The 27231-nt window shown below is 41.9% G+C and overlaps 1 protein-coding gene across 2 annotated transcripts in view; it reads left to right on the top strand.

Annotated features, from left to right (window-relative positions):
• The first annotated feature begins 7096 nt into the window (after positions 1-7096).
• prr16 (proline rich 16) overlaps positions 7097-27231 on the top strand; it is a 233918-nt gene continuing 213783 nt past the window's right edge. The window contains exons 1-2 of one of the 2 annotated variants that reach the window (XM_059645037.1): positions 7097-7179; positions 7547-7763. In XM_059645037.1, coding sequence (XP_059501020.1) covers positions 7716-7763 — 48 coding nt within the window. In that variant the 5' untranslated portion in view covers positions 7097-7179; positions 7547-7715. Of the gene's footprint in view, positions 7180-7546; positions 7848-27231 lie in introns of both variants that reach the window. The other variant, XM_048527798.2, reaches the window with a different exon arrangement.

Genomic DNA, 27231 nt, shown 5'->3' with positions numbered 1-27231 from the left:
ATAGATCATAGGATCTCTAAAGGCTGAACGTTTTGGCTTATGTTTCAGTTGGACGTAATCTCATCTGAAAAGTAAGGTTGTTGCGAGAAAAGGGCTCATGCTCCTTCCTGCTTTCACCCGTCCCTCACTCCAATTCCAAGAAAACAGAAAGACTTTCATTTCAACAAGTCCTTTACAGAAAGATGATTCTACATTCTTGTGCAACATAGTAAATAAGGGATAAAAATCAAAGCACTGAAAAAGCCCAGTAAGTCAGGAAGCATCTGTGAAGAGAAAAAAGATAAACGTGTCCGGAGTTCATTCTTAACACTGTTTCTCTCTCCAAATGCTGCCTGACTTGCTAAATGCTTTCTGTTTTATCTTGTAACGCTGTCATCTGCATTTTGTACAAAGTAAATGCAGAGTTGTCTGGATGACCTATTTAACCAGTCCCAAAATTAAATGAAAACATTCATTTGTATCAAGATATAATTTTGGAAATAATAAGTTCCTTGAAAGTAGAGGTGCAGATGGACAGGATGGTGAAGAAGGTGCTTGGCACAATTGCCTTCATTGATCATAACACTGAGTGTAGAAGCTGGGACATCATGTTGCAGTTGTGCAGGACATTGGTGGGGCCACTTTTAGAATCCTGTGTACAATTCTGGTTGCCCTTCAGTAGGATGGATGTTGTTAAACTTGAGAGGGTGCAGAAAAGAATTACAAAGGTTTTGCCAAGACTGGAGGCTTTGGGTTATACTTAAGGCTGAATAGGCTGGGGCTTCGTTGGAAGCTGAAGGGTGACCTTATAGAGGTTTACAAATCATAAGGGGCATGCATAGGATGAATAGCTAAGATCCTTTTCCTACTATAGGGAAGTCCAAAACTAGAGGACATAGGTTTAAGGTGAGAGGGGCACGATGTAAAGAGGACCCAATGAGAAAATTTATCACACAGAGGGTGGTGCTGTCTCAAATGAACTGCCAGAGGAGGTGGTGAAGACTGGTACACTACAACATTTAAAAGTCATCTGGATGCGTGCATGAATATGAAAGGTATAGAGGGATATGAACTGAATACTGGCAAATGGAAATAAGTCAGATTGGGATATCTGTTTGATGTGGATGAATTTGATTGAAACATATGTTTCTGTGCTGTAAGGCTCTGTGACTCTATAACTCATTGCATCTTGCAACATTGTCCAAAATCAGATTTTATGAAACGTACCTACTTCTAGCACAATAAGAAGACTTAATTTCATGTTTTATTTTTCATTGGAATAAGAAATAAGCAATGGCCAAGGTTGTCATTAGCCTGAAATATAAATGGTCCTTTAGTATTTTATTCACTTCTAACATCTTTCAGAATTAAGATTTTGATAAAGAAAAGGACACCAACTCATGCTGAAAAATGAAAATACTGATTTTATCCATAAAATGAGTAAAGTCTACAATAACATTACGCACAGTTTACTTTTATTTGTCCTGAATGCACTGCATTTCAGTCACATACAGTGGTAAATTGGAGTTCCAGTCAAAGGCATTGATTATGTAACAAACAGCTTTTGAGCAGACACTGTGTTGGCTCCCAAATAATATGCCTAATCATAATGATGACTCAGCCCTTGATGGCAAATGCTATAATCATATTCTAAGACTAGTCTGATCTGCAGTCCACCAGGATGCCATTGATAGTTAGCAATGCAATTTGGCTTATTTGTGGGAACTGAAGAGGCAACTGGTCACTGGCAGTGGGAATTCAATTGAAACAGCTTCAGGCATATTCAGTCAACATAGAAAGCTTTAACTGGGCAGGAGGACAATTGGAATGCACAGTAGTAAGAACTTTTAAATTATTTTTGTTTATGGGGAGGTGATGACCCAGTGGTATTATCACTGGACTGGCAAACCAGAGACCCAAGTAATGTTCTGGGGACCATGGCAAGTGGTGGAATTCATTAAGAGTATGGAATTAAGATCTACTATTTACAAAGAATCCATTGTGAATTGTTGGAAAACCCAATAGGTTCATTGATGTCCTTTAGACAAGGCAACTGCCGACTTTACTGATCTGGCCTACATGTTTTCCATACCTTTAGCAGTGTGTTTGACTGTTAATGCCTGCTGGGCAATTAGCAATGGCCAATTAATGCTGGTCTATCCTTCATCTTGTCCATGAATTTAAAGACAACGCACCACTGCCGAAATGGACACACAGTACACTTAGGGAGTGGTGTATATTTCGTATGATCATGAATGGATTTCCCAGGAGCTTATTTAGATTAGACTAGGCTGGTGAGTTCCTCAATGTGACAAAATGTTCATTTGACCAAAAAAAATGCCACTGTGTTTCAGAAAGCTTTTTTTTTATGATATCAAACCTCGTAGGCAACATCAATCTGGATGCAACCGAGAGTTATCACTCAAACAGGAGAAAATGCCAGCATGGCTTGAAAGGAGCAAAGAAAATTGTAGTCTTTTAGAAGGTAGTTGTCAGGTCTAAGTCTGTCAAGACAATTAGCTTCAAGTGACTTGGTGCAAACCAATTTTCCTATTTGTTACCAATTTGATTAAAGAAGGTTAAATACACTGTCGCCTTTTAAGCAGCATTGCTGATCTAAAGTCCCACTGTTCAGATTGCAGCGCCCGTTAAGAATTTGAGACTGGCTTTACTGTCCTCCATTGCTGCAATATTATTGAGGGATGTGGCCTGAGTACTGCCCAACACTCTTGAAGGATCCACTTCACCGCCGGAGTACCCTTCAGAACTGGGTTGGTGCCCACTGCTGCGGCACTCTTTGAGGACCCAGGTTTGAGGTGTTTTTGCATTGCTGCGGCGACGTTCGGCTTCTCAATAGTCTGGCCCGTGCATCAGCATCAATGCAGTATATCTCCACGGCCCCGTGGGAGTGTAGTATCAGATACTGAACAAATGCCAGGTTTCTGGCTTCGTATCTACGTTTAACAAATCTTTGTATTGGGACGGAGCTGACAGCATGCGGCTGTTTGTTTTTGTCTATACCGTGACAGTGTCATCGCAGGGTCATACAAACAACAATTCCTGGCATTTCCTGCAACCTGGGATTACAGTGAATCGATGGGAGACTTTAAAAATCCCAGGCAAATCTTTTTACCATCTGTTAGTGATTATCACGTTCAGTTCCCTTTACTAACGCCTTTACTCGGTGAAATACGAGTAAAATATCACTTCCTGAAAACTGAACAACTCCAATTTCCAATTTTAACCTTTATAATGGGCACCCTGATCAAAATGCAGGTTCCGAATTCTCCTTCTTATGTTTGACAACCTGGTCAACAAAACGAGACCATCGTGGGTGTAAGATAATAAAATGTGAGGCTGGATGAACACAGCAGGCCAAGCAGCATCTCAGGAGCACAAAAGCTGACGTTTCGGGCCTAGACCCTTCATCAGATCTGATGAAGGGTCTAGGCCCGAAACGTCAGCTTTTGTGCTCCTGAGATGCTGCTTGGCCTGCTGTGTTCATCCAGCCTCACATTTTATTATCTTGGAATCTCCAGCATCTGCAGTTCCCATTATCTCTGATACCATCGTGGGTGTGTCTCTTTTTAAACTAACAGAATTGTCTTTTCCAGACGATCAACAATCCCAGTGTTTGTACGAATGTATTTCTTTGTTGTTCCAGATCTTGTCTGTCAACATAACGAACGCTTCAGTGTCACATTTTCTGCTCAACCAATTAGAAGCCGCGCAGCAGCCTGTCTCAAATCGTTTCGATTAACCGGCGCGGGGTTTACAATCTGAATAACCCGAACGACACAGCCTTACCTGGTTCAAAATCTCTTAAGAGCGACATCAAGTGAGCAGGGCTGTAGACTCTACAGATTTACTCCACACGAGGAATACAGTACACCAATTGGTTAGTGGATTATAAACGCACTATCTGTGTATACTCCTACAACTGGAAATGCTTGGCATTGCTGCATTAATTATAAATGAATTTACAAAGAGGTAATGGATGCAAAACAGGGGTGAGATACAGAATTAAAGGCAGGTGTTTGGGTGCGTGGGGTATGGGCTTTAAATGGGCCTGTGGGGTGTAAGGTTAGATGCAGGTGTGAGGGTTTACATGTTGAAGGGGTGGTGTAAATTGGATTATGAATGGGGTGTGGAGGTATTGCGATGCAGTGGTGGTGTTGAGTACAGCATTAGTGACAGAGGGTGTGTAGGATACAGGGTTAGTGATGTAGTGTGTGGGGTATAGTGATAGTGGTGGAGGTATGTGAGCTATAGGGCATGACATTGAGATTGAGTGTGGTGGATAGTAGGGTTGGGGGGTTTCATGTGCAGGGTATATACAGGCAGGAAAATGAATGAAATGATTTATGCAGGTGGTGTGGGATCTCTGTGGTGAATAGGTTTGAGCCAGGAGTCAATAGGTATAGAGTTGGTGAGTAGATTTAGATATGGGCCTGTGGGATTCTACAGGCCCTGCGGGGTTGTATGGAGTCGTACAAATGAGAACGGTTAAGCGTCAACCACATTACTGCGGGTCTGAAGTCACAAGTAAACCAGATCAAATAAGGATGGCAGATACTCCTGAAAGACATCAGTGAGCCAGATGAGCTTTGGCAACAATTTGACAATGGTTATATGTTTCATCAGGCTAGTTTTATTTTGAATTCCAATGTTTAATTGAATTTAACTTACCCAATCTGCCATGGTGGGATTCAAACCCATGTTGCTAGAACACAAGTCTATGAATAATACAGTAATAATCCACTGCACCCGGGGTATGAGGTTAGGGAAGGTGATAGCTGGGGTTGGGGATGTATGGGTTGCAGGGACAGTGGCTGCGTGGGGTGTAGTTAAGGGTGAATGTGTCTGGTGTATAGGATTAGGGACAGAGTTTGTAGATTTAGATGGAAGATGTGTCTGGGATGTAGGGGTAGGAGCAGGCATGAGGAGTGTTATGGTTAGATGTGTGGGTTAGAAGCTGGGTCGGAGTGCAGAGTTAGGGATATAGAGTTACTGTTGGGCAAACGGGGTTAGATGGAGGATATATCTAGGCACAGCATTGGGGTGAAGTATCGGGTTAGACGTGGGGAAGGGTGTGTGGGTGGAGGTGGCTGTGAGGTTCACTTCTTTTTTCATGGTGAGACGAACACTTTGCCTAGAGATTCAACTTTTGAACTGGGGTGGAGTTTCAAATCCCCACTCACCGTTAAAACGCCATTTGTTTCCGCACTTCGTCGACATTCGCTCACAGCATTAGCCTGTCACTGGGAGTTAACATCCACAAGATGGTGCTGCCAACAGTATAACTCAGTTTTCCTGTTGGGAACATCGCCGAAGAGTCTGCTATCTGGAACAGACTGATAACCTGGGCTAAAAATCCAGAGCATGGGCGCTGCAGTCACCTTCTGGGGCGGAACCGCTAGTAAACTATACACAGTGTGATGTTTGCTGTTTATTTGCTGTATAATTGCCTAGTCCCATAACAACAGCAACTCAGCTAAATTAAAGGCTGTTAATTCTGCAACAACTGGTCATTCATGTTTACATCACACACAGACTAGCTCCGTGATTCGTGGAGCAATCAAGGAACTCATGTTGGTACCGAACCCTCTTATTCAGTTGCCAGTAACGGACACGAATCTGTTCACACGCTCACATATCTTTCTTTACATTGGATCCTGTACACGGGCGCGATACGGGGTCATGTGAACCGCTAACTTGCTGGTCTTCAGTGAATAAATCACCCAATTCACATTCTGCTTTGTTTCCCAAGGTGGATGGGACACAATCTGTTGTGGCATACATGGGCTTGACTTGAAAATTAACAAGGAAATGTTAGTTTGTTTCTTGATGGCATTAATAGGGACCGGTTGAAAATTATACCCTACCAAATCTGAAATCATAGCCACAATCTTGGTCGAACTCTCCAACATTCATTACCCTGTTAAAAACCAAAAGAACTGCGGATGCTGTAAATCAGGAACAAAAACAAAGTCGCTGGAAAAGCTCAGCAGGTCTGGCAGCATCTGTGGAGGAGAAAACGGAGTTAACGTTTCTGCTCCGGTGACTCTTCCTCAGAACAGTTTTTTTCCCCATTAATATCTGGAGGGAGAAGTTCTCCTTAAGTCCAGAGATTTCGCCAGTTTTCAGGTTCGTAAGTGCGGATCCCTGCTGTTTCCAGCTATTTGCCCTTAAATAGCGGATGCGCTGTTTGGGAGATGGAATAGGGACGAACAGAACTGTTCAGAACTGTTCCTCAGAACTATTCTGAGGAAGGGTCACCGGACGCGAAGTGTTAACTCTGTTTTCTCCTTCACAGATGTTGCCAGGCCTGCTGAGCTTTTCCAGCAGCTTTGTTTTTGTTCCTCATTACCCCGTTCACTTCTACACTGCGCTCCGGATTTAGGGTTTTTCGCAGGATTTAGATCCCATATTCTCATCTTTAAAGTGCTGTACAAACTCAGCAGGTCTTGCAGTGGGGAGAAAACAGTTAACGATATGACTCAAGTGCTGCCGGACCTGCTGAGTTTCTCCAGCAGAGTTTGACTTTGTTTCAGGTCTCCTGCATCTGTAGTATTCTGCTTTTAGTTTTTGAATCTAATCCATCAGTCCTCAGCACAGACAAGCTTAATATGGACGTACAATGAGGCGGCAGTGAGGGTCAATCTCTGTTTCTCAATCTCTGCTCACCTCTGTCCTTATCCCTACAAGAGATCTCTATACCATTCAGGCTGAGTATGTCTGAGAAACTCCCCAGCACTTTGAAAGTTAAGCTAATCCGAATGTTATATATGAAAAAGAAAATTGCTGGAAAAAGTCAGCCGGTCTGGCAGCATCTGTGGAGAGAAAGCAGAGTTAAGGTTTCGGGGTCCAGTGACCCTCCAGAACCAGCACGAATGTTGCTGGCGACACTTTCTTTTTCATTAATATCTGGAGGGAGAAGTTCTCCTTAAGTCCGGAGATTTCGCCAGTTTTCGGGTTCGTAAGTGCGGATCCCTGCTGTTTCCAGCTATTTGCCCTTAAATAGCGGATGTGCTGTTTTTTTGGGGGGGGGGTTGGTGGTGGGGGGTGTGGAATAGGGACGAACCGAATAGCCGCCCGCGATCAGTGAAAGCACGAATCTCTCTTTCGTAAAACGCTTAAGCAGAGGCTGTTCCAAGATGCTGGAAGCGGATGGTGGAGTCGAGTGCGATTGAACGGGCGGTGAGCCGGCTTCTCTCTCTCTCTCTTTCTCACTCTGTGTCTCCAGTACTGATGGATTCGAGACTTGTCTCCAATCCTCTTTCCGTGCGCTCTTTTCAATAACTCTCTGCGTTATAAAACACGCGCGAAGTGACTCTCTCTGTGAACCTACTCCGAAGGAGAGGGCACTTTCTGAATGTAACGTGGAGAGTGAGAGGCGCCTGGTTTCCAGCACAAGAACTGTTTATCCGAAGAGGCAAGGGCGGTGTTAGCATGTGCGGGATGATTTTAATGGAAACCAGGCTGGGATAATATTTACTTACACATTTTTCTCTCTCTATATATATATGTTGTTGGTGTTTCCAATTTGCCATGCACACTGACGCAGGCGTGCTGGCGAGATTTCCGCAGTCCTTGGGAGCCCGCAGTTACACGGAGTTGATGGCAAACGGCGCGGAGACCGAGTCAGAGGCGGCCAGGAAGCAACAAGATCATGGGGAGGAGCGCCTCGGCTTTCACCTCCTGATCCTCCGCGCCCCTCTGCCCCAACTCAAATAATGTCAGCGAGTTCGAAACAGCCGGAGGGCGCAGCCTGCAAGGCAAAGGTAAAAGAGCAGATCAAGACTATAGTAGACGATTTGGAGTTAGTCCTGGGCGATTTAAAGGACGTGGCTAAAGAACTTAAAGAGGTAAGGAATGGTTCATGGGGGTGGGGGGAGTGTAAGGTGGCTGGGGGAGGAGGCCAAAAAAACCCAGCTTTCTATCGACATGCCAAAGGAACATCGAGCCATTGTCGGGGGAACACATTTTGTTAAGAGTGTGCGGAACCGGGCAAGGGAGGAACAAACTCCTGGAACATCTGCTCCCCTCGCTAGACGCTGCCCAACTGCACCAGATTCCAGACAAAAACAAAACTCCAGACATTTTACAACTCATAAAGGGCCCTTTTCTCCCCTCTTCGGGGAAACCTGACATGTCGCGCTGCAGACCATTACACAATTCCCAGCCCCTGGCATCCTTTCCTTCCCCGGGCTGGAGAACAGATAGGCGCCTGTTTCAATGACAAGTTTCCCCACCCTGTCAGACCGCCCGCGCACGCCTGGCAAAAGACACACACAAACACACACACACACACACTTCATAACAACTTGTCTTCCCAATGAGACGTTAGTGAACTGCCTTGTTAGCGCTCAAGAGTAATGGGATATTCACTTTTTGAAATGAAATATATGTCCACCAATCCCTCAATGTCACTCATTGATCTAGTAATAAATTTGTCGATTTCCACAATTTATTGCAGTGTCCACAGGGACTTAGCTGAATCGGGAATAACGATCAATTGTCAAAAATATGAATTATGTGTGATCCTATCTGTAACAGTTGTTAGTATTTAGGTCACGTAAATGCACATACAGTCTGATTTATAATTCTTTCCTTTAGAAGGCAGTATTCCAGCATAAATTAATTTCGTTTACAAATCTAAAACTCATTCTTCAGTGCGAAATACACTGGTCTTGCTGTGCTCCCAGCGTCTCGGCGCGCTCTGAAACAATCCTGATTAGTTATATAACATTCTCATTTTAAGCTGCCACAATAACGTTAGTATTCTCTTGCGGCGGGGGTGTGGGGTGTTGTGGTGGGAGCCGGGTGGGGAGGGGGGGGGTGTTATTTGCGCTTAGAAATGACAAGGTATATTCCTGTCGTCATTCCTTTATTCATTTTCACTACCAACTGAACATATATTAATTACTTGACTGCTTTTGCTTCACTTTACTACCACTCCTGTTTACAGCACAAAAGAGAATTTTTTAAAAATCCTGAAGGTAAAGTGCGTAAGTAGCAATGAATCAAAATGCTGTCCACTTGTATCTTTGGGAGATTACTATTGACAGTTATCTAAATCCTTTTGTGGTTCTTCAGATGATTCTTGTGTTAGTTCAATGCATTGTCCTTGGCGTTGGGAGCAACACATGTTGTGAATGTTAGCATATAGAATGGTTCGGAACGAAATAGTATGTGGTGTCTGGACTTAGCTTCGGGACCACGTGCAATTTCTTTATTTTAAATGAAAAGCCCGAATCGTCAACAGACCAAGATACATCTGTAGTTCGTTGCGGACCAGCTACTCTTTGGCAGGATGTACATTTGGTACGCTATTGGCCCAATTTTCTCCTGCTCTTTAAAACGGGCGTGAAAAGATGTTTACTGTGGGTCAGGGATGAACAGAACTCAAAACAATAGGCTGTGACAATTATAGCAGGAATATTGCAGCTGCTAGTCACCGCAGTGGCAATAACATGTAGTCGTTGTAAAAGGACATGCTATGAATTTAGTAAGTGCTTTGAATATTTGTGTGCATCACCATACTTTAAGCAATTGCTATGGAGTGGAATTGTGTTCCTCCTGTAAACAGTTGGTAAGCTGACAAAGCTTTGCAAATATATTTAATGCAATATAGTTAAAATTGGTATTAATTTATTGGTTAATATGAGTTACAATATCTTCTGTCATCCAGTAAATTAATTAAGGATGTTACAATTTGAGAATTTACTTTTATTAAGAGAATTTATTGATCATTGTTGTTTGCAGTGACCTTTCTACAGGCATAATAAAACAAAATAACAGTACAGTGAGAAAACATTTCTGATCACCAACTAAGATATTGCTAATGATTTGGGGGTGCTTGTTTTTGATGTATATGACTTTGCTTGAGGCCTGTGGAACTCTGAGAGATCAATGCTGTGCCAAACTCATCGTGTACGCCATGCACATGAAGTGTCCTGGGGCATTTTAGACTAAAAGATGTTCCCTCAACCTTTGTGGTTGTATATAGCCTGCTGACTTCTAAGTAAAAATATTTCCCATGGGCTTAGATTTATTTCATGATGCAGTCAAGAACTTTGAACTTCCTTTCAACATGGAGTATTTAAATTAAAATAGAAATTGTGCATAAAAATAGATGGCAAAATATCAGTATCAGGATGTCATTACAAAGTGTATGTCTTTAATTCCTTGAAACCGTTTACTTAGAATTTGCAATTTCTCCAATTTTCTGTGCTATGATTCTCAAGATTTGAAGCTATCACAGTGGAAAGGAGATAACAAGTATAACAAATTAGGCACTGGTTATTAACATGGTTATGTTCCTTCTGCCTTCTTCAATACTATTTACATTTAGTGTTGATCAATATCTGAAATCTAAAAATAAATACTAGAAGTGTTTCAGTGGCAATATATTTTACTGAGTCAAATTTTAGTTAATTGTTTCTCATAGATAATTTTAAAAATTCCTCTTTTTTTAATACTTTATTGGAACACTGGAATTTAAGCTCCAAAAGCTGTGTATTTTATGTAGCATGAAGAATCTCTGTATATTTATGACTGTTTCAATTCTAGGTGAAAACCATTGTGAATATCCATTAATCAAACTCATCTTTATGCTTCAATACATGGTAACTTAATTCTGTAATTAGAATGACAAAAATGATTCAATTTAAATATTTTCTGCTTAAAATATATCCTCGTTGACAGATATATTTAATTGCCAGTATTAACAGTCTTATTAAGAGTCATGCATTATTAAGTCATTTACCCTCAATCAAGAAAGGTTTTTCCATGGAAATAAGAAAAGACATAATATATGTCATCAATTGTAGTTTGAAATTCTTGATTTATTTTCACATTCATATTCTTTCACTACTGGGCCGAGTTTCATATAATTCCAATGCATCTCTGTTGCTGGACTATACCATTCTTCTATTTTGTCATTGGGATCTGCAGTAGTTTTGTTGAAACATTCACTATGTTCTCAACATAATATATGGTTTGAAAATCATTATTCCAGCTTCTAATGATAACATACAGTGACTAAAACATCACAGCATATATTCTTGGACAGTATGGGTCTAAGGAGTTATCAGATATGATTTAACATTTAAAGGTTCTCTCTTTTGATTTTATTTATTCACAATGCCTACAGATTTACTTATATTTATTATCGATGCAATCCAAACTCCAGGGGAAGTGATGACCTAGTGGTATTATCACAACTGTTAATCCAGAGACCCAGATAACCTTCTGGAGACCTGGGTTTGAATCCTGTCATAACAGATGGTGGAATTTGAATTCAATGAAATAACTGGGATTTAGAATGTAATGATGACCATGAATCCATTGCCAATTGTTCGAAAAACCCATCTGGTTCACGAATGTCCTTTCAGGAAGGAAACTGCCATCCTCACCTCCAGACCCACAGCAAGATGATTGATTTTGAACTGCCCTCCGGGCAATTGGAGATGGGCAATAAGTGCTGCCGAGCCAGTGACACTGTTATCCCGTTAATGGACAAAAATAGTTGCTTAGCTCCATCGCTTCACATTTGAAGTCTCTAGATTAAGCATCTTGCAGACTTTCTATTGACACCACTCTGCTTTGCATAGGTACTGTAGCAACCTGTATTGAAATTCCATTTGAGTAAATTAGAAATATAGGGCTGAATTCTATCAGAAATTGGCTAAGTGTTAATTTTGCTGAGTTTTATGGAGGGTTTCTCTCTATGAGCCTTCGTGCCATTCCACTTTGCCAATATGGCTCTGAAGTGCTTGCTGGACAGGTATGGATGTGAATGTGTTTGCTGCAAGGGAGCATGCCCTGAGATGTAGGTGACTGCTGGGGAGCTGGGGGAGGAAACAGTGAACGGGGATCATCGTGTTTCCACTCTATCTTTCATATTGTGATTTGTTGCCACTTAGTTTCGCTCTGGTGGACAGGAGTACAGGAAACTGCATATTAATGAGGTGAGATGATGTTATCATGAGGACGTTTGTGCACGCTATGTGTGCAAAATGGCCACCTGATGCTGTCTAGCAGGAATTTCACCTTGCCATTCAGCACTAGGTTGAAAAAGAGGAGATCTTTGCTTTCAATGACAAGAAGCTCTTTGCTGGCCATATCATATAATTCTCCCAACTTTCTTGCCCTTGTCCATGGTGTTCAGGGGCCAGAAAGATTCTGACTCTATCTGTAGATCTGATTAAAAGGTTGCCTTGTCAAATTGGTAGCTGAATGATTGAGGAAAATTTAGTGTTTTAAAGAAATCATGTCTCGTGGTTGGTTTGACTTCTCAACTACAGAAGATGGCTAGTAATGTTCTTTGATGGTTAAAAGAAATACAAAGGCAGAGTAACAAAAAAAAAACTCATCGTCTCAGCTTATGGACTGCTAATAGCTCATAAACCAATTCAAAAATATTTGTTCCATGAGAAAGCTATTGCTTAACTGAAACACATGAACATTAAATGAGGCAGTTCAACATGTGCTGCCAGCCCAAGGCAGAGAGAAGGCAGGAAGTTCTCACCATAGATACAAAAAAGATGACTGTTGACTTTGGAAATAAAATTGGAATGTTATTTGATGCATTCAAAATACTGAACAATGTTTGGAAGAAATTCAGTGTTAACCTCTTTTTTTAATATAAATATCATTATTAAATAATATGGAGCCAAAAATGTTTATGTTCTTTTGTTACCCTTGAGACTGATGAAATGGAAGATAAAGTTTAATCTTTTTCATTGTCAGTGTTGCATTAAATTTGATTGTGCCCACCAAAGTGCATATGACAAAACAGAATAACCCACATTTGACAGCTCCAAGGAAACCATTGATCAGGGCCTTGAAAAGTTGAAAAAAAGCTGATTTGGCTTGAGTTCCTAATAAATGACAAGATCTGAAAAGAACTTGTTACTTCAAAACCAGCTGGAAGCTTATAAAGAGAAATGATATTAGGAAAGATGAGCATGATGATGTTGTGTATTCAATATAGTTAAGTGGAATGGTTCTGAACTACCAATTATTTATTCAGCAGAAAGAAGCAATAAGTTGATTAACAGACACATCAGCGAGGTCAGGCATCTCAACAACTTTAGTATTTAAACTTTTAAGCATTGAGATACAATCCAGTCGTTCTTTTAAATCAAGGAAGCTGTAGAATATTTCTCTGCTGCCTCTGCTGCAGGGACCCGGACGACTGTCTGTGTGAAGTTTGCACATTCTCCCCATGTTCGCGTTTGTTTCTGCTGGGTGCTCTGGTTTCCTCCCACAGTCCAAAAATGTGCAAGGTGGGTGGATTGGCCATGCTAAATTACACATAGGGATGTGTGGGTTAGGTGCATCGGCCACAGGAAATGCAGGGTTACAGGGATTGGGTAGTGTGATGTGTCTGGGTGGGGTGCTCAGAGTGTTGGTGTGGACTTGTCAGGCTGAATGGCCTATTTCCAAACTGTGGGGTTTCTGTGAATCTATGATCCTCAAATTTTAAAAAAAATCACAAATATTTCAATTTTATATTGAATGTTAGCTTAAAGCTTAAAGTTAAGTCACTATTCAAGCAAGATTTACTGTCCTGTGGCATAATCCTCAGGCCCAGAACATCTGCATTTTCATCCACATGTCACGGAGATAAGTCATAACATCCCTGACCAGGTTAATTAAAAATACACTTTAAACCAAATATGGCTTTAGATGAAGCTATTTTAAGATGTACATTTCTTTTACAATGTTGAGATGTTGGCTGAAACATTAGTCAGAATTGACACACAGCTCCCTGACATAAGGAGAGTAGCATAATCATAGAGTTTGTTTTACATTTATTGATGGGGGCATCGTTGGCTGGCCCAGCTTTATTGCCTATCTCTAATTGCACTAGAAAAAGTGGTTTTGAGTTATCATCTTAAACCGCTACAAGATAGCTCTACTACTGAAAGGGCTGCTCTCTCATGAGATGGAAATGAGTAGTGGTGATCTAACTTGAGGATCCAGGACACTTTAAGCAAGGAGAGAGGCTGAGAAAGTAAGACCTTCATGGTAACCTTGGTGGCTGTGGAAATTGAATCTACACATTTGGCATTGCAAACCAACTGCCCAGCCTATTGAATTAACTAATGCTACTTATGCTTCTTAAAAATTCAGCCACCCGTTGGCAACCATTTGGCTGAGCTGCTAAGGATAATCAATGTCTGAAGAACCCTCCTCAAGAAAGAAGTTAACAAAGGTGATGGTAATGTCACTGGAATAGTTATCTAGCATCCGAGCCAATACTCTGGGGACCATGGGTTCAAATTCCACAAAAGTGGATAGAGAGGAAATCAGTATAACCATTGTCAACTGTCCATAAAGAAAATATAATTCATTAATGTCCCTTACAAAAGGATATTTGCCATCCTTATCTGGTCTGGCCAACACATGACTCTAGACCCAGACTCTTGGTTATCCTTTTGTGCAATGGGATGGGCAATAAATGCTGGTCTAGACAGCAATGCCCACATTCCATGATTCAATGGAAAAAAAAGGTCAGCAACATGAATCCAAGGTGGAGGATGGGAAAAAAAATTATCGCTGTAAAAGCAGCTCCTTTTTGACATATTTTCAGTGCTGGAGCTGATTTCCTCAAAGTCAAGGAGCTGGAATTGTTTTATAAGCAATTGCATTGTTTTTGAACTTTGGAAAGAAAGATCAAAACAACGACACTTTTAAAAAAAAGTAAGAGAGACAAAGGTAGTGACCTTCTGGAAAGTGAATAATTGCTTCACTTAAAACATATCTCACTAGGTATATTAATAGGAAGGCTTTAGAGGGATATGGGTCAAATGTTGGCAAATGGGACTAGATTTATTGCGGATATTTGGTTGGCACGGACAAGTCGGGCCGAAGGATCTGTTTCCATGCAATGCAGCTCTATGATTCTATGACTCAACGAAAGGGGTGGAGGAAAGGAAATTTGCCAGGGGAGAAAATAAATTAGACCAAGCATATGTAGCAAATGAAAGATGCACCAGACATGAAAGTGAAAATATGGTAATTGTGGATATATATCTTAGTTCATGCTGTTTGTCTGGAATATAAGAAAAAATGACTTTTTTCATTGTGGCAATTAACCTATATAAGCAAAACATGGACTCAATTTAAATGATCTTGTTGTTCCAGTCTGAAGCTGTGTAAAATTCATTTTTGATGCAGTCCCATGGTACTCTGTCACATTGACCAGTATGACGTGTTCTCTTATTATCCATTTCATTATTTCATTTGGTAATGTATCAATGAAAAATTGGGAAATATTTGATCATTCATTGAAAGAAGATCCTGTAGGAAGGTGAAAACATTTGTTTTCTGTTGGCTTCTGGCAATGCTGCTTCTATTTCTCATACCTAGTTGACCTGAAAAGAGGCAGGTGGGCCATCATGTAGAACAATTGCTTCAATTGCTGCTTCAATCCTTCTGTTGCTAGTTCTCCCACAACTGTGTCAGGTAGTGAATTCTAGAGTATTGACCCAGCCATAATAAAGAAATAAAATGTGTGTCTAGGTCTGTATGATTTGCAATTTGAGGGTAACTTAGCGTGCTCCTTAGTTTGTCTATACATATTGTTCAACCATATCCTCATCATATACCTCATCACCTCAGGGGACCTCCCACCCACAGCCTCCAACCTGATTGTTCCCCAACCCCGCACGGCCCGTTTCTATCTTCTTCCCAAAATCCACAAACCTGCCTGCCCTGGTCGACCCATCGTCTCAGCCTGTTCCTGCCCCACCAAACTCATCTCCACCTATCTGGACTCCATTTTCTCCCCTTTGGTCCAGGAACTCCCTACCGACGTCTGTGACACCACCCACGCCCTCCACCTCCTCCAGGACTTCCAATTCCCTGGCCCCCAACACCTCATTTTCACCATGGACGTCCAGTCCCTATACACCTGCATTCCGCATGCAGATGGCCTCGAGGACCTCCGCTTCTTCCTGTCCTGCAGGCCCGACCAGTCCCCCTCCACCGACACCCTCATCCGCCTAGCCGAACCTGTCCTCACCTTCAACAACTTCTCTTTCGACTCCTCCCACTTCCTACAGACTAAGGGGGTGGCCATGGGCACCCGCATGAGCCCCAGCTATGCCTGCCTCTTTGTAAGTTACATGGAACAGTCCCTCTTCCGCACGTACATAGGCCCCAAACCCCACCTCTTCCTCCGTTACATTGATGACTGTATCGGCGCCGCCTCTTGCTACCCAGAGGAGCTCGAACAGTTCATCCACTTCACCAACACCTTCCACCCCAACCTTCAGTTCACCTGGGCCATCTCCAGCACATCCCTAACCTTCCTGGATCTCTCAGTCTCCATCTCAGGCAACCAGCTTGTAACTGATGTCCATTTCAAGCCCACTGACTCCCACAGCTACCTAGAATACACCTCCTCCCACCCACCCCCCTGCAAAAATTCCATCCCCTATTCCCAATTCCTCCGCCTCCGCCGCATCTGCTCCCACGATAAGACATTCCACTCCCGCACATCCCAGATGTCCAAGTTCTTCAAGGACCACAACTTGCCCCCCACAGTGATCGAGAACGCCCTTGACTGCGTCTCCTACATTTCCCGCAACACATCCCTCACACCCTGCCCCCGCCACAACCGCCCCAAGAGGATCCCCCTCGTTCTCACACACCACCCCACCAACCTCCGGATACAACGCATCATCCTCCGACACTTCCGCCATCTACAATCCGACCCCACCACCCAAGACATTTTTCCATCCTCACCCCTGTCTGCTTTCCAGAGAGACCACTCTCTCTGTGACTCCCTTGTTCACTCCACACTGCCCTCCAACCCCACCACACCCGGCGCCTTCCCCTGCAACCGCAGGAAATGCTACACTTGCCCCCACACCTCCTCCCTCACTCCTATCCCAGGCCCCAAGATGACATTCCACATTAAGCAGAGGTTCACCTGCACATCTGCCAATGTGGTATACTGCATCCACTGTACCTGGTGTGGCATCCTCTACATTGGGGAAACCAAGCGGAGGCTTGGAGACCGCTTTGCAGAACGCCTCCGCTCAGTTCGCAACAAACTACTGCACCTCCCAGTCGCAAACCATTTCCACTCCCCCTCCCATTCTTTAGATGACATGTCCATCATGGGTCTCCTGCAGTGCCACAATGATGCCACCCGAAGGTTGCAGGAACAGCAACTCATATTTCGCTTGGGAACCCTACAGCCTAATGGTATCAATGTGGACTTCACCAGCTTCAAAATCTCCCCTTCCCCCGCCGCATCCCTAAACCAGCTGAGTTCGTCCCCTCCCCCCACTGCACCACACAACCAGCCCAGCTCTTCCCCTCCACCCACTGCACCCCAAACCAGTCCAACCTGTCTCTGCCTCCCTAACCTGTTCTTCCTCTCACCTATCCCCTCCTCCCACCTCAAGCCGCACCTCCATTTCCTACCTATTAACCTCATCCCGCCTCCTTGACCTGTCCGTCCTCCCCGGACTGACCTATCCCCTCCCCACCTCCCCACCTATACTCTCCTCTCCACCTATCTTCTCCTCTATCCATCTTCGGTCTGCCTCCCCCTGTCTCCCTATTTATTTCAGAACGCTCTCCCCATCCCCCTCTCTGATGAAGGGTCTAGGCCCGAAACGTCACCTTTTGTGCTCCTGAGATGCTGCTTGGCCTGCTGTGTTCATCCAGCTCCACACTTTGTTAACAAAATATCTATGTACCTATTTTTACTAAAGTACTTGAAAAATTTGGAAATATTGAACAAATTTGAAACTTTTAGAGGAACTTCAATTGCCTTTTCTTAGAATGGAATGTTTAAAAAATGTAGTTAACTGGTGATATAGTTCTGTTTACTCCATTGATCTCAGAGGGATAATTTATAACCCAAGCACTCATATTGGTTATTCCAAGCAAAGAATTTCAATTTTTGCTTGAATTTGGAGGGAGACTGCTATCCAATATAGTTGCCTGACCCAATATGGTTATTGTCCTTAATTAATTAAACATTGCTCATAACTTTAGATTTCTGTCAATTTCAATTTTTCTAATGGCACCCTTTATGTCATTCTTGACCATGTTGTTTTGAAATTGTTTTCCTTTCTCAGATGGAAAGAAAACTTAAATATGATGCACAAATAAAGGACTCAATCGGTTGTACTTGAAAACGAAGCTTTGGATATATTGTCCTGCTAATTGTCTGTTGGAATTCTTTTTGTCTCCTCTCACTCCTTCAATGAGCATATATCCTGATGTCATGCAGAATAAAGAAGTACATTTTCTCATGATTCCACCAGTCTGTTATAATAGTTGCTTCCATCCTGTTACTGGTAATAGCACCCACTTGTGGCTATATTATATATATAATAAATATATAAAAATAAATGTGTGTGTATACATATATATATATACACAGATAAAACTGGGTTGTTAGCTTGGTGTTAACTCTGTAGGTGCTCAACTTTATTTTAGCCTATCCTGCAAAGATATCACTTTTGAAGATGAGATGAGATTGATAATGTCCCTACCGAAACAAGTTTATGTTGGATAAAATTCTTACAAGGAGGAGGAATTGTAAATTGTTTTTGCTGTAAAAAGTTTTAAAAATCCAGTCTTCTTTAATGGTGTTTGAACATGTGTGAGGACTGTTTGTTGGAAGATGCTGCGTCAATAGGTACCATTAGGAGAGCGTAATCACAATTGAGAAAGCTCCAGAGTGTATGCAGATTGGTTTGAGATGATTTTCACTACTTGTCACATCTGGACGTTCATAGTAATCTGGCTGTTAATCAGGCAGGTTGGGGTGAAACAAAAAGAGTGATATTTTTGATTGGAACAGGCCCAGCAGAACATGAGATACTCAAGAATTTGATTATCCCTGCTAAACCGAAAGACATGCTGCTGTCAGACATTATGTTTCGGTTTCAGCAGCAGTACAGTTCCAAACCATTGGAGCTTGTTGGTAGTGATTGGTTTGAAACAAGGGATCAGTTTCCAGTGCGGATATTGGAGGATTTTTCATGGTTGTTACAACAACTATCCATCCATTGTCATTTTAAAGAATTAAACAAGAGCATTGTTGAACAGATTTGAGTATATGACATAAAAAACTGAGGAATTTGTCAGTAAATTGCTAACATTGCCAAAATTATGCTTTGACATAGCTTTCCAATCAGCATTCTCCAAGGAAATGGCAGAATGTGACTCACGAGAAGTCAGATTTAACCATCGTCAGATATCTGCTGAAATGAATAAACTGCCACTGAGTAAGAAAATGGCCCCAGTTAAGGCAGTTAGAAAGTCTTTTTCCTGATACTCAGGCCAACGTCAGGCACTGAATTTTCCATTTGGGAAGGCAGAGTGATAGAATTGCAAAAAGAAAGTATATCGGAGGAAGGTGCATGGAGATGGTTATTACTGCAAATAGCTGTCGATCAGGTCAGTGAGGGGGTCATTTGAAGATCGATGCACGTTCAAGGAAACTTCACAGGGCACAGTAGTCCAAGTAACATTGGATGGAGCTTCACTGGTTATTAAGGTTGACATGGAGACATCAGTCAACATAATTCCCGAATCGCTGCTGTGATGAGTGATGTGTGCTTTGCATATCTACTATTATCATTTTGCGAGTTTGGAGTCTTAAAATAATGGCATATGCGTGTTTGGAGCTTTTGCAAAGGGTTTTTGATCAGCCAGTCATTCTGGAACAGTGATTTAATTCAGGAAATGCCACCAAGCAGGTGTTGGCCAGGGCTGAAATGGGTTAAAGGAGCACACCAAGCCAAACAGCATCAGAGGAGTAGGAAAGTTGACATTTGGGGTCAGGACCCTTCTTCAGACTTCAGACTTCCTACTCCTCTGATGCTGCCTGGCCTGTTGCGTTCGTCCACACTGTGTTGTCTCTGACTCCAGCATCGGCAGTCCTTACTATCTCTACAAAGGGTTAAAACTTGAATGGAGAGACTGAATTGCTCAAGCCAAACGAGTGGATGTCCTAACAGTCACATACTCAATAGCAGCTACTCGGACCAATCAAAGAAAAGGGAAGCAGTACCTGATTGGAGGATTGACACGTCACAACATGAAACGGATGCTTCTGATTGAATGGAAGCCGATAAGAGATCAGGGATAAAACCTAGCATGGTCTAAGTCTCCTAGCATAACTCCTGGAGAGAAACAGCTCATGAGCAGCTCCTCACCAGGAGGTTAGATAAAAGGGAACAAAGAAACTGTGCAGCCTGACCAGCTGAGCATTCCTGGATTAACTCGGTGTTGAGCTGGAGGAACACAGCAGGCCAGGCAGCATTAGAGGAGCAGGAAAGCTGACATTTTGGGTCAGGACCCTTCTTCAGAATTTTCTGAGCATTCTTGAGTAACGAGTTTGGATTTAAGTGCAGTATTAAGTTGGCAGAAGGGTGACTAGTGTGGTTTATTTTAACAGTTTAGTTTTTATTTGGGAATATTTTGATATTTGAATATTTTTGATACTTTTGATATTTAATATTTTTGGTGAGACTTTGAGAACAAAAGAAGAGAACTGATTAAGTTAAAGAATACTCAGTGCCTTTTAAGCTAACTTTCTAAGGTTGACTGTTGTCTCAGACAGAGACAGTGAACATAGGGAACTGCTGGAGAGTTAATGGAAAATTGTATTTATTGGCATGGTTTATGACAGGTGGAGCAAACATTGAAGGCTGTTAGCTTTTCTTCAGTTTAGGATTATGAAGGATTGATGTTTGGCTTAGAAAACCCAGAGACTGAAACATGCTACAACGTTTTGGAGGAGCCTGACAGAGGTCAGAAGCGAGTAAAGTTTCTTTCCTGGGTAGGAGTGTTAATCCGAACAGTTGTGGGGACAAGAGAAGTTACATAATTTCAAACAAATAGTTTAATTTGAGCAGCTTCCAGACCATTAGTTTTTGTTGGAAATCTGTAGGTTATTCGAAGCTGAGAAAGTCCAAACTCTGTGTTTTGAAAGAAGATTCCACAGTTCACAGGACAAAAGTTGGAAAGATTCAATTAAATCAAACTTAAATATTTAATATAAGAATGCAATTTCTTTAGATTTGAACTGCTGTAAGAGATGATGATGGGAAATAGGCTGGAAATTTATTTTGATGTATGTTTTAGGATTTTTTTTCTCAATTGTCCTTTGTATCTCTGAGGTTGGATTTATATTTTGTTTTCATCAGTTGCGAAATGAATTTCTGTTTTCTTTAAAAAAAACCTGGAGCCTCATGTGACTCATCTGTAAATGTCCACTATATTTCATAAAATATAGAAAGAATCTTTCAAGCCAGATTACAATCCATTCCATGACTTGTCCAGTAGTAACATCAGTTGGGATCATAGCACACCTCTCAAATTGAGTCAGCATCAATTTAATAAAATTAAAGTTATTGAAGAAAGAAAATCATTTTACTAGGGAGGATGATAGTTTGATTTACCAATAAGGAGTAATGAGCAAAATTACCCATTATCATATTTGAAGTTCATAAACTAGGCCTTGCTTGGAAGGAACTAGTGAAAAACACTGAAGTCAAGATGGAACAAGATTTTTTTTGTATAATAACGAAACACAGCATAAAACACTGTTTTCACCAAGTATCATTGGATGTTTAGTGAACTTTATCACGGCTTCAAGTATTTAAAGCCAAGATACAGCTGAAGCATTCGCAGCAATCTTCAGCCAGGAGTGCCAAATGGATGATCCATCTCGGCCTCCTCCAGCAGTGCCCAGCATTACATATACCAGTCATCATCCAGTTTGATACCAAGAACTGTTGGAGACAACGGAAGTTGCAAATGCTATGGACCCTGACAACATTCTGGCAATAGTAGTGAGGACTTGTGTTACAGAACTTGATGCTCCCCTCGCCAAGCTATTCCAGTACATCTACAACACTGACATCTGTCCAACAATATGGAAAATTGCCTAGGTGTATACCAAAAGCAGGACAAATCTAATGCAGCCAAATTACTGCCCCGTCAGTCTATTCTCAATGATCAGTAACGTGATGGAAGGTGTCATCACTAGTGCTTCCAAGCATCACATGGTCAGCAACGACCTTCTCAGTGACGCCCAGTTTGGGTTCTGCCAAGGCCACTTGGCTCCTGACCCCATCACAACCTTGGTTCAAACATGGACAAAAGAACTGAATCCCATGGGGGAGGCAAGCGTGACAGCTGTTGACATCAAGGCTGCATTCAACCGAGTGTGGCATCAAGGAGCCTGAGCAAAACTGGAATCAATGGGTATTGGGGAGCAAACTCTCCTCTGGTTGGAGTCATGCCTGTCACATAGAAAAATAGTTGTGGAAGTTAGTCATCTCACCTCCAGGATGTGTCTGCAGGGGTTCCTTGGGGTTGTGTGTTAGGCCCAGCTATCTTCAGCTGCCTCATCAATGACCTTCCCTCCATCATCAGGTTAGAAGTGAGGTTAACAAGAACAGATATTGCTGGAAAAGCTGAGCAGGTCTGGCAACATCTGTGGAGAGAAACCAGAGTTAACATTTTGGATTAAGCGACCCTTCCTCAGAACGTGGGGATGTTCGCTGATAATTGCACAATGTTCAGCAGCACCTGCAATTCTCAGATACTGAAGCCATCCAAATGCATCATGATCTGGACAATATCCAGCTTGGGCTGATAAATGGCAAGTAACATTTACCTTGCACAAATGCCAGACTATCACCATCACCAATAAGAAACAATCCAATCATCATTCCTTGACATTTAATAGTGTTGCCATCACTAAATACCCCGCTATCAACATCCCTGAGATTACCATTGACCATAAGCTTAACTGGATTCCTCATTTAAATACAGAGGCTATAACAGCTGGTCAAAGGTTCAGAATACTACAGCAGAATACCTCCTGACTCCCCAGAGCCTGTCCACCATCAGGAAGGCACAAGTCAGGAGTGTGTTGGAATGCTCTCCAGTTGCCTATATGGGGTGCAGCTTCAACAGCATTCAAGAAGCTTGGCACCATCCAGGACAAAGCAGGCCATTTGATTAGCACGATATCTATATATGCATCCACTCCCTCCACCACCGATGCTCAGTGAATTTTTAAAAATGGATTCAGAAGAATGAGAGACTAATTTGCTGCAGACCTTGTCCAGTGACGTGTGCTATGAAGAGGAAAATAACAGTGAGCTAAAAGGGCTGGAGATGGACCACATAATCACAAAATAATTGGGCTCCAGCTGTAATACTAATAGTAGGAGTCATACCACGAAGATGAGAGGGGACGTTATGCTTCATTTATACGTGGCATTGGTGAAATTACATTTTGAATACTGTGCACAGTTTTGGTCTCCTTATTTAACGAAGAACGTAAGTAGGCTGGAGGTGGATCAGAGGAGGTTTATTAGATTGATAGCTAGAATTAGTGAGTTACCTGATGAGGACAGTTTGGACAGACTGGGCTGGTTTCCTGTGGAGTTTAGAAGAGTGAAGGGTGAGTTAATTAAGTGCATAAGATTGTTGGTGATCTTGAGAAGGTGGAAATGGATGTTTTCCTCTTATGGGTAAGTCTGGGACTAGAGTGAACTGTTTCAAGATTGGGATACCTTTTAGGACAGACATAAAAGAATTGTGTGAGTTTGGAACTCCCTGCCTCAAAAAGTGGTGGAGGTGGGGTAATTAAATACATTTTAAGACTAAAGTAGATGGATTGTTATGAGGCAAGGGAATCAAGGGTCCAGACTAGATGGAAATATGGATTTTGAAACACACTCAGCACATGAAGCTTTGTCTTTGTTTTTGCTCCAGAAAATATTACATATATATTTGTATGGCTGTAGTTTCACATTCAAAATTGATTGTACTCTAACAGCTATTTTGAATCCAACGGCTTTAGTAGCCCAGTGTGAATGCAGAGATAGTCTTAAATTTTATCTGCTTATAAGTATGACATGAAATACTGAGATTGGAGAAACTAAACACAGCTAAGTGGGACTAGAAAGCGTGGACGAGTTGAACAGAAAGATCTGTTCCCATGCTGTATGCCTGTATGTCTCTGTAAGTAAAGCTGAGGCAATATTTAGATTGCTGTCCCTGTCTGATGTACAAACCAGCAAGCAGGATGGATTTTTCTTTTCATGCGTAGATGAGTTGCCAGTCACAACAGATGATATTGGTAGAACAATTCATAAGGACCCATATCGTCAAGGCTGTATGACGGTATTTCTGAGCAGGTGATTCTATAATGGCTGCTTTTAATGTTATCTCTATGGAAGCGAGTGGGCTCTTTAATGCTTTGATGTTTATTTAATGAGTAATCAATTGAGGTGTTCTGGTGCTGCAGTTTTGGACCCTTGTTTATGTTTCATTCTTAATACTTGTTTATTATCAGGTTATCTCTGTGGGATTAATTTGTCATTTTGGGCTCGTTCATTAAAGTTAAGGGCGGTAAAGTGTTGGAACGGTCTCTTTCTTCACTTAATTACAGTGCTCAACTGTATCTCCCACCAGCATTCATTAATATGCCTGACGAATTAAACATTTCCCCCAAGGAAAGCACGAGAATAACATGCATTCAGTTAGCTTATTTGACATGGGAAATTGTAGAAAGTTGAAGGGGAATAAGTTGGAAAATAAAAGCATGCCTTTTTCGAAAGGGCAGATTGACAGATATGAAAATGTGATTTGTTAAATGCTTTTGACTATGTGGTTGTCCTTCAATTAATAAAGCTAAGATTCTATTATAACCTTTGTTGCTGTTACTGAATATTCAGCAACCTGAAACATACTTTACGTTTTTGCCAGAGAATCATATATTGTTAAAAGCAGAAAACACTGGAAATATCCAGCAGATCAAGAAGCATTTGGCAAGAGAGAATTTCAAGTCGATGAAGTTTTACCAGAATAGGGAAAAATAGATTAAAGCTGTAATGGCTCATCAGATCACACTGATACAGGGAATACAGGAGGAGAGAAATGAGCAAAAGGAATGGTCTGTGATATACTGGAGGGAAGGACAAATTAAATACAGGTAGTTCTGCTTTAACATGTGTTTCATTAATGCTAATTAGCTGTAATGAGATTGATGAACAGTGGATGGTGTTAGGATGCTGCAAACTTTGTGCGGTACCAATATAACAGTTTTTACACATCAGTTTCCCTATAACATGATTTTCTATAGCATGAGGTCACACAAGAACACAACTATTGCATTATAGGAGCGCCACCTGTAATGGAAAGGATGATGTGGTGGGGCAAAAGGCAATAACTGTGGGAAACAAAAGAGGAGTGTACCGGAGATGTAAATGAGATATCATTACCAACAGCTGCCGACTGAGCAAATGGATATGGTCTGAAACCATTGAGTTCACATGAAACCAGAAGGTTATAAAGTGCCTCATCAAAAGATAAGGTACCTTGAGCTGCTTTGAAATTGTGCAGGAGGTCAAAAACAAGCGTTTAATGATATATGACTGTCATGGTCGCAATCATGCTTGTGGATGGAACACAGGCTCTCCATGAACAGTTCACCCAATCTGCATTCAGTTCCACAATGTGGAATCTGCTTGATCAGCTGAGAGCTCTACATCTGCACCTAAGCCTGCTCCTCAATACAAAAGGGGTGGCACGGTGGCACAGTGGTTAGCACTGCTACCTCACAGCGCCAGGGACCCAGGTTCGATTCCACCCTCAGATGACTGTCTGTCTGGAGTTTGCATGTTCTCCCTGTGTCCACGTGTGTTTCGTTCCGGTGCTCCGGCTTCCTCCCACAGTCCAAAGATGTGCATGCTAAGTGGATTGGCCATGCTAAATTGCCCGCTGTGTTCAGGGAGGTGTAGATTAGGTGGGCTGTAGGGGGATGGGTCTGGGTGGGATGGTCTGAGATTCAGTGGGGACTTGTTGAGCCGAAGGGCCTGTTTCCACACTGTAGGGATTCTATGAAGGAGAGCATATCATGAATACTTGGTCAGCTGAGTGCCCTACGTCTGCTCCTACATTTTATGGTCTTACAATCAGTAAGGAATCAAGGGTTATGGGGGGAAAATCAGGGAAGTGAATTGTGGATTATTGGATCAGTCAGAATGTCATTGAATGGCGGAGCAAATTTCATGGGCTGAATGGCCTACTTCTATTCCTATGTTTTTTGGAATTTGAAATCAATGAAATAAATTACAAGAAGTACAAAAAATTAGGGTTATGCCTGGAGTCATATCTTGGTGGGGTCCTGGTATGGTATTCAGTTTGAAAGGTGGAAGTGTGGGTCCATGGCCGTGTTTTAAATCGAAATACATTTATCTTTGAAAATGGATTGAAGACAGGGCTGCCTAAGGTGAACTGGGAAGCTAGATTTGAAATGTAGGACAGCAGAGATGCAGCAACAGTCTTTTAAGAAGGTATTTAATATCATAATGAGAAAGGCAGGTTCTCTGAGAAAGGTGCATCATCCTTGGCTAATTAAGGAAGTTGGAGATAGTATTAAATTGAAGGAAATATTGCATGAATCTGTAAAGATTAGTGGCAGGTCAAAGAGTTGGACTGATGCTAATAATAACGCCAAAGAACAGCCAAAAAGATAATAAAGAAGCAGAACGCAGAGGCAAAGCTTGCTCATAGTGCATGACAATTCCAGTTTTTAATTTTATTTGAAAGGAAAAGGGTAGCTAAAGATAGTGTAATTCCTGCTGAGTGTGAGTTTGGGGAATTGGTAACAGAATGTTGAGAAACAGAAAAAGCTTTGAACAAGTAATTTGTATCTATCTTCACAGTAGAAGATTTAGAAAACTTCCCAAAGATAATTGAATATCAAAAGTTATTGGGAAGGGATGCAGTGAAAACATTCACCATTGCCAGGGAAAAAGGTATTGTGAGGACCAACACTTATACAGTTAATGTTAGGGCTGTGGGGAGTGTTGTCAAACAGAGACACCTAGGGGTGCAGGTACAGAGTTCTTTGAAAGTGGTGAGACAGGTAGACAGGATGGCAAAGAAGGCATTTGGCACACTTCCCCTCGACAGTCAGAACATTGAACACAGGAGTTGGGACATCATGTTACAGCTGTACAAGACCTTGGTAAGACCACGTTTGGAGTACTGCATACAGTTTTGGTATCCCTGCTACTGGAAGGATTTAGCAAACTGGAAAGCGTACAAAAACAATTTACAAGGGTGTTACCGAAACAAGAGGGTTTGAATTGTGAGGAGAGACTGGATAGGCTGAAGCTTGTTTTTTCTTGGATTGTCGGAGACTGAGGGCTGACCTTAGATTCTTATAAAATC

Source organism: Stegostoma tigrinum, chromosome 3, assembly GCF_030684315.1.
Source record: "Stegostoma tigrinum isolate sSteTig4 chromosome 3, sSteTig4.hap1, whole genome shotgun sequence".
NCBI lineage: Eukaryota > Metazoa > Chordata > Chondrichthyes > Orectolobiformes > Stegostomatidae > Stegostoma > Stegostoma tigrinum.
This window is presented reverse-complemented; position numbering and strand designations above follow the sequence as displayed.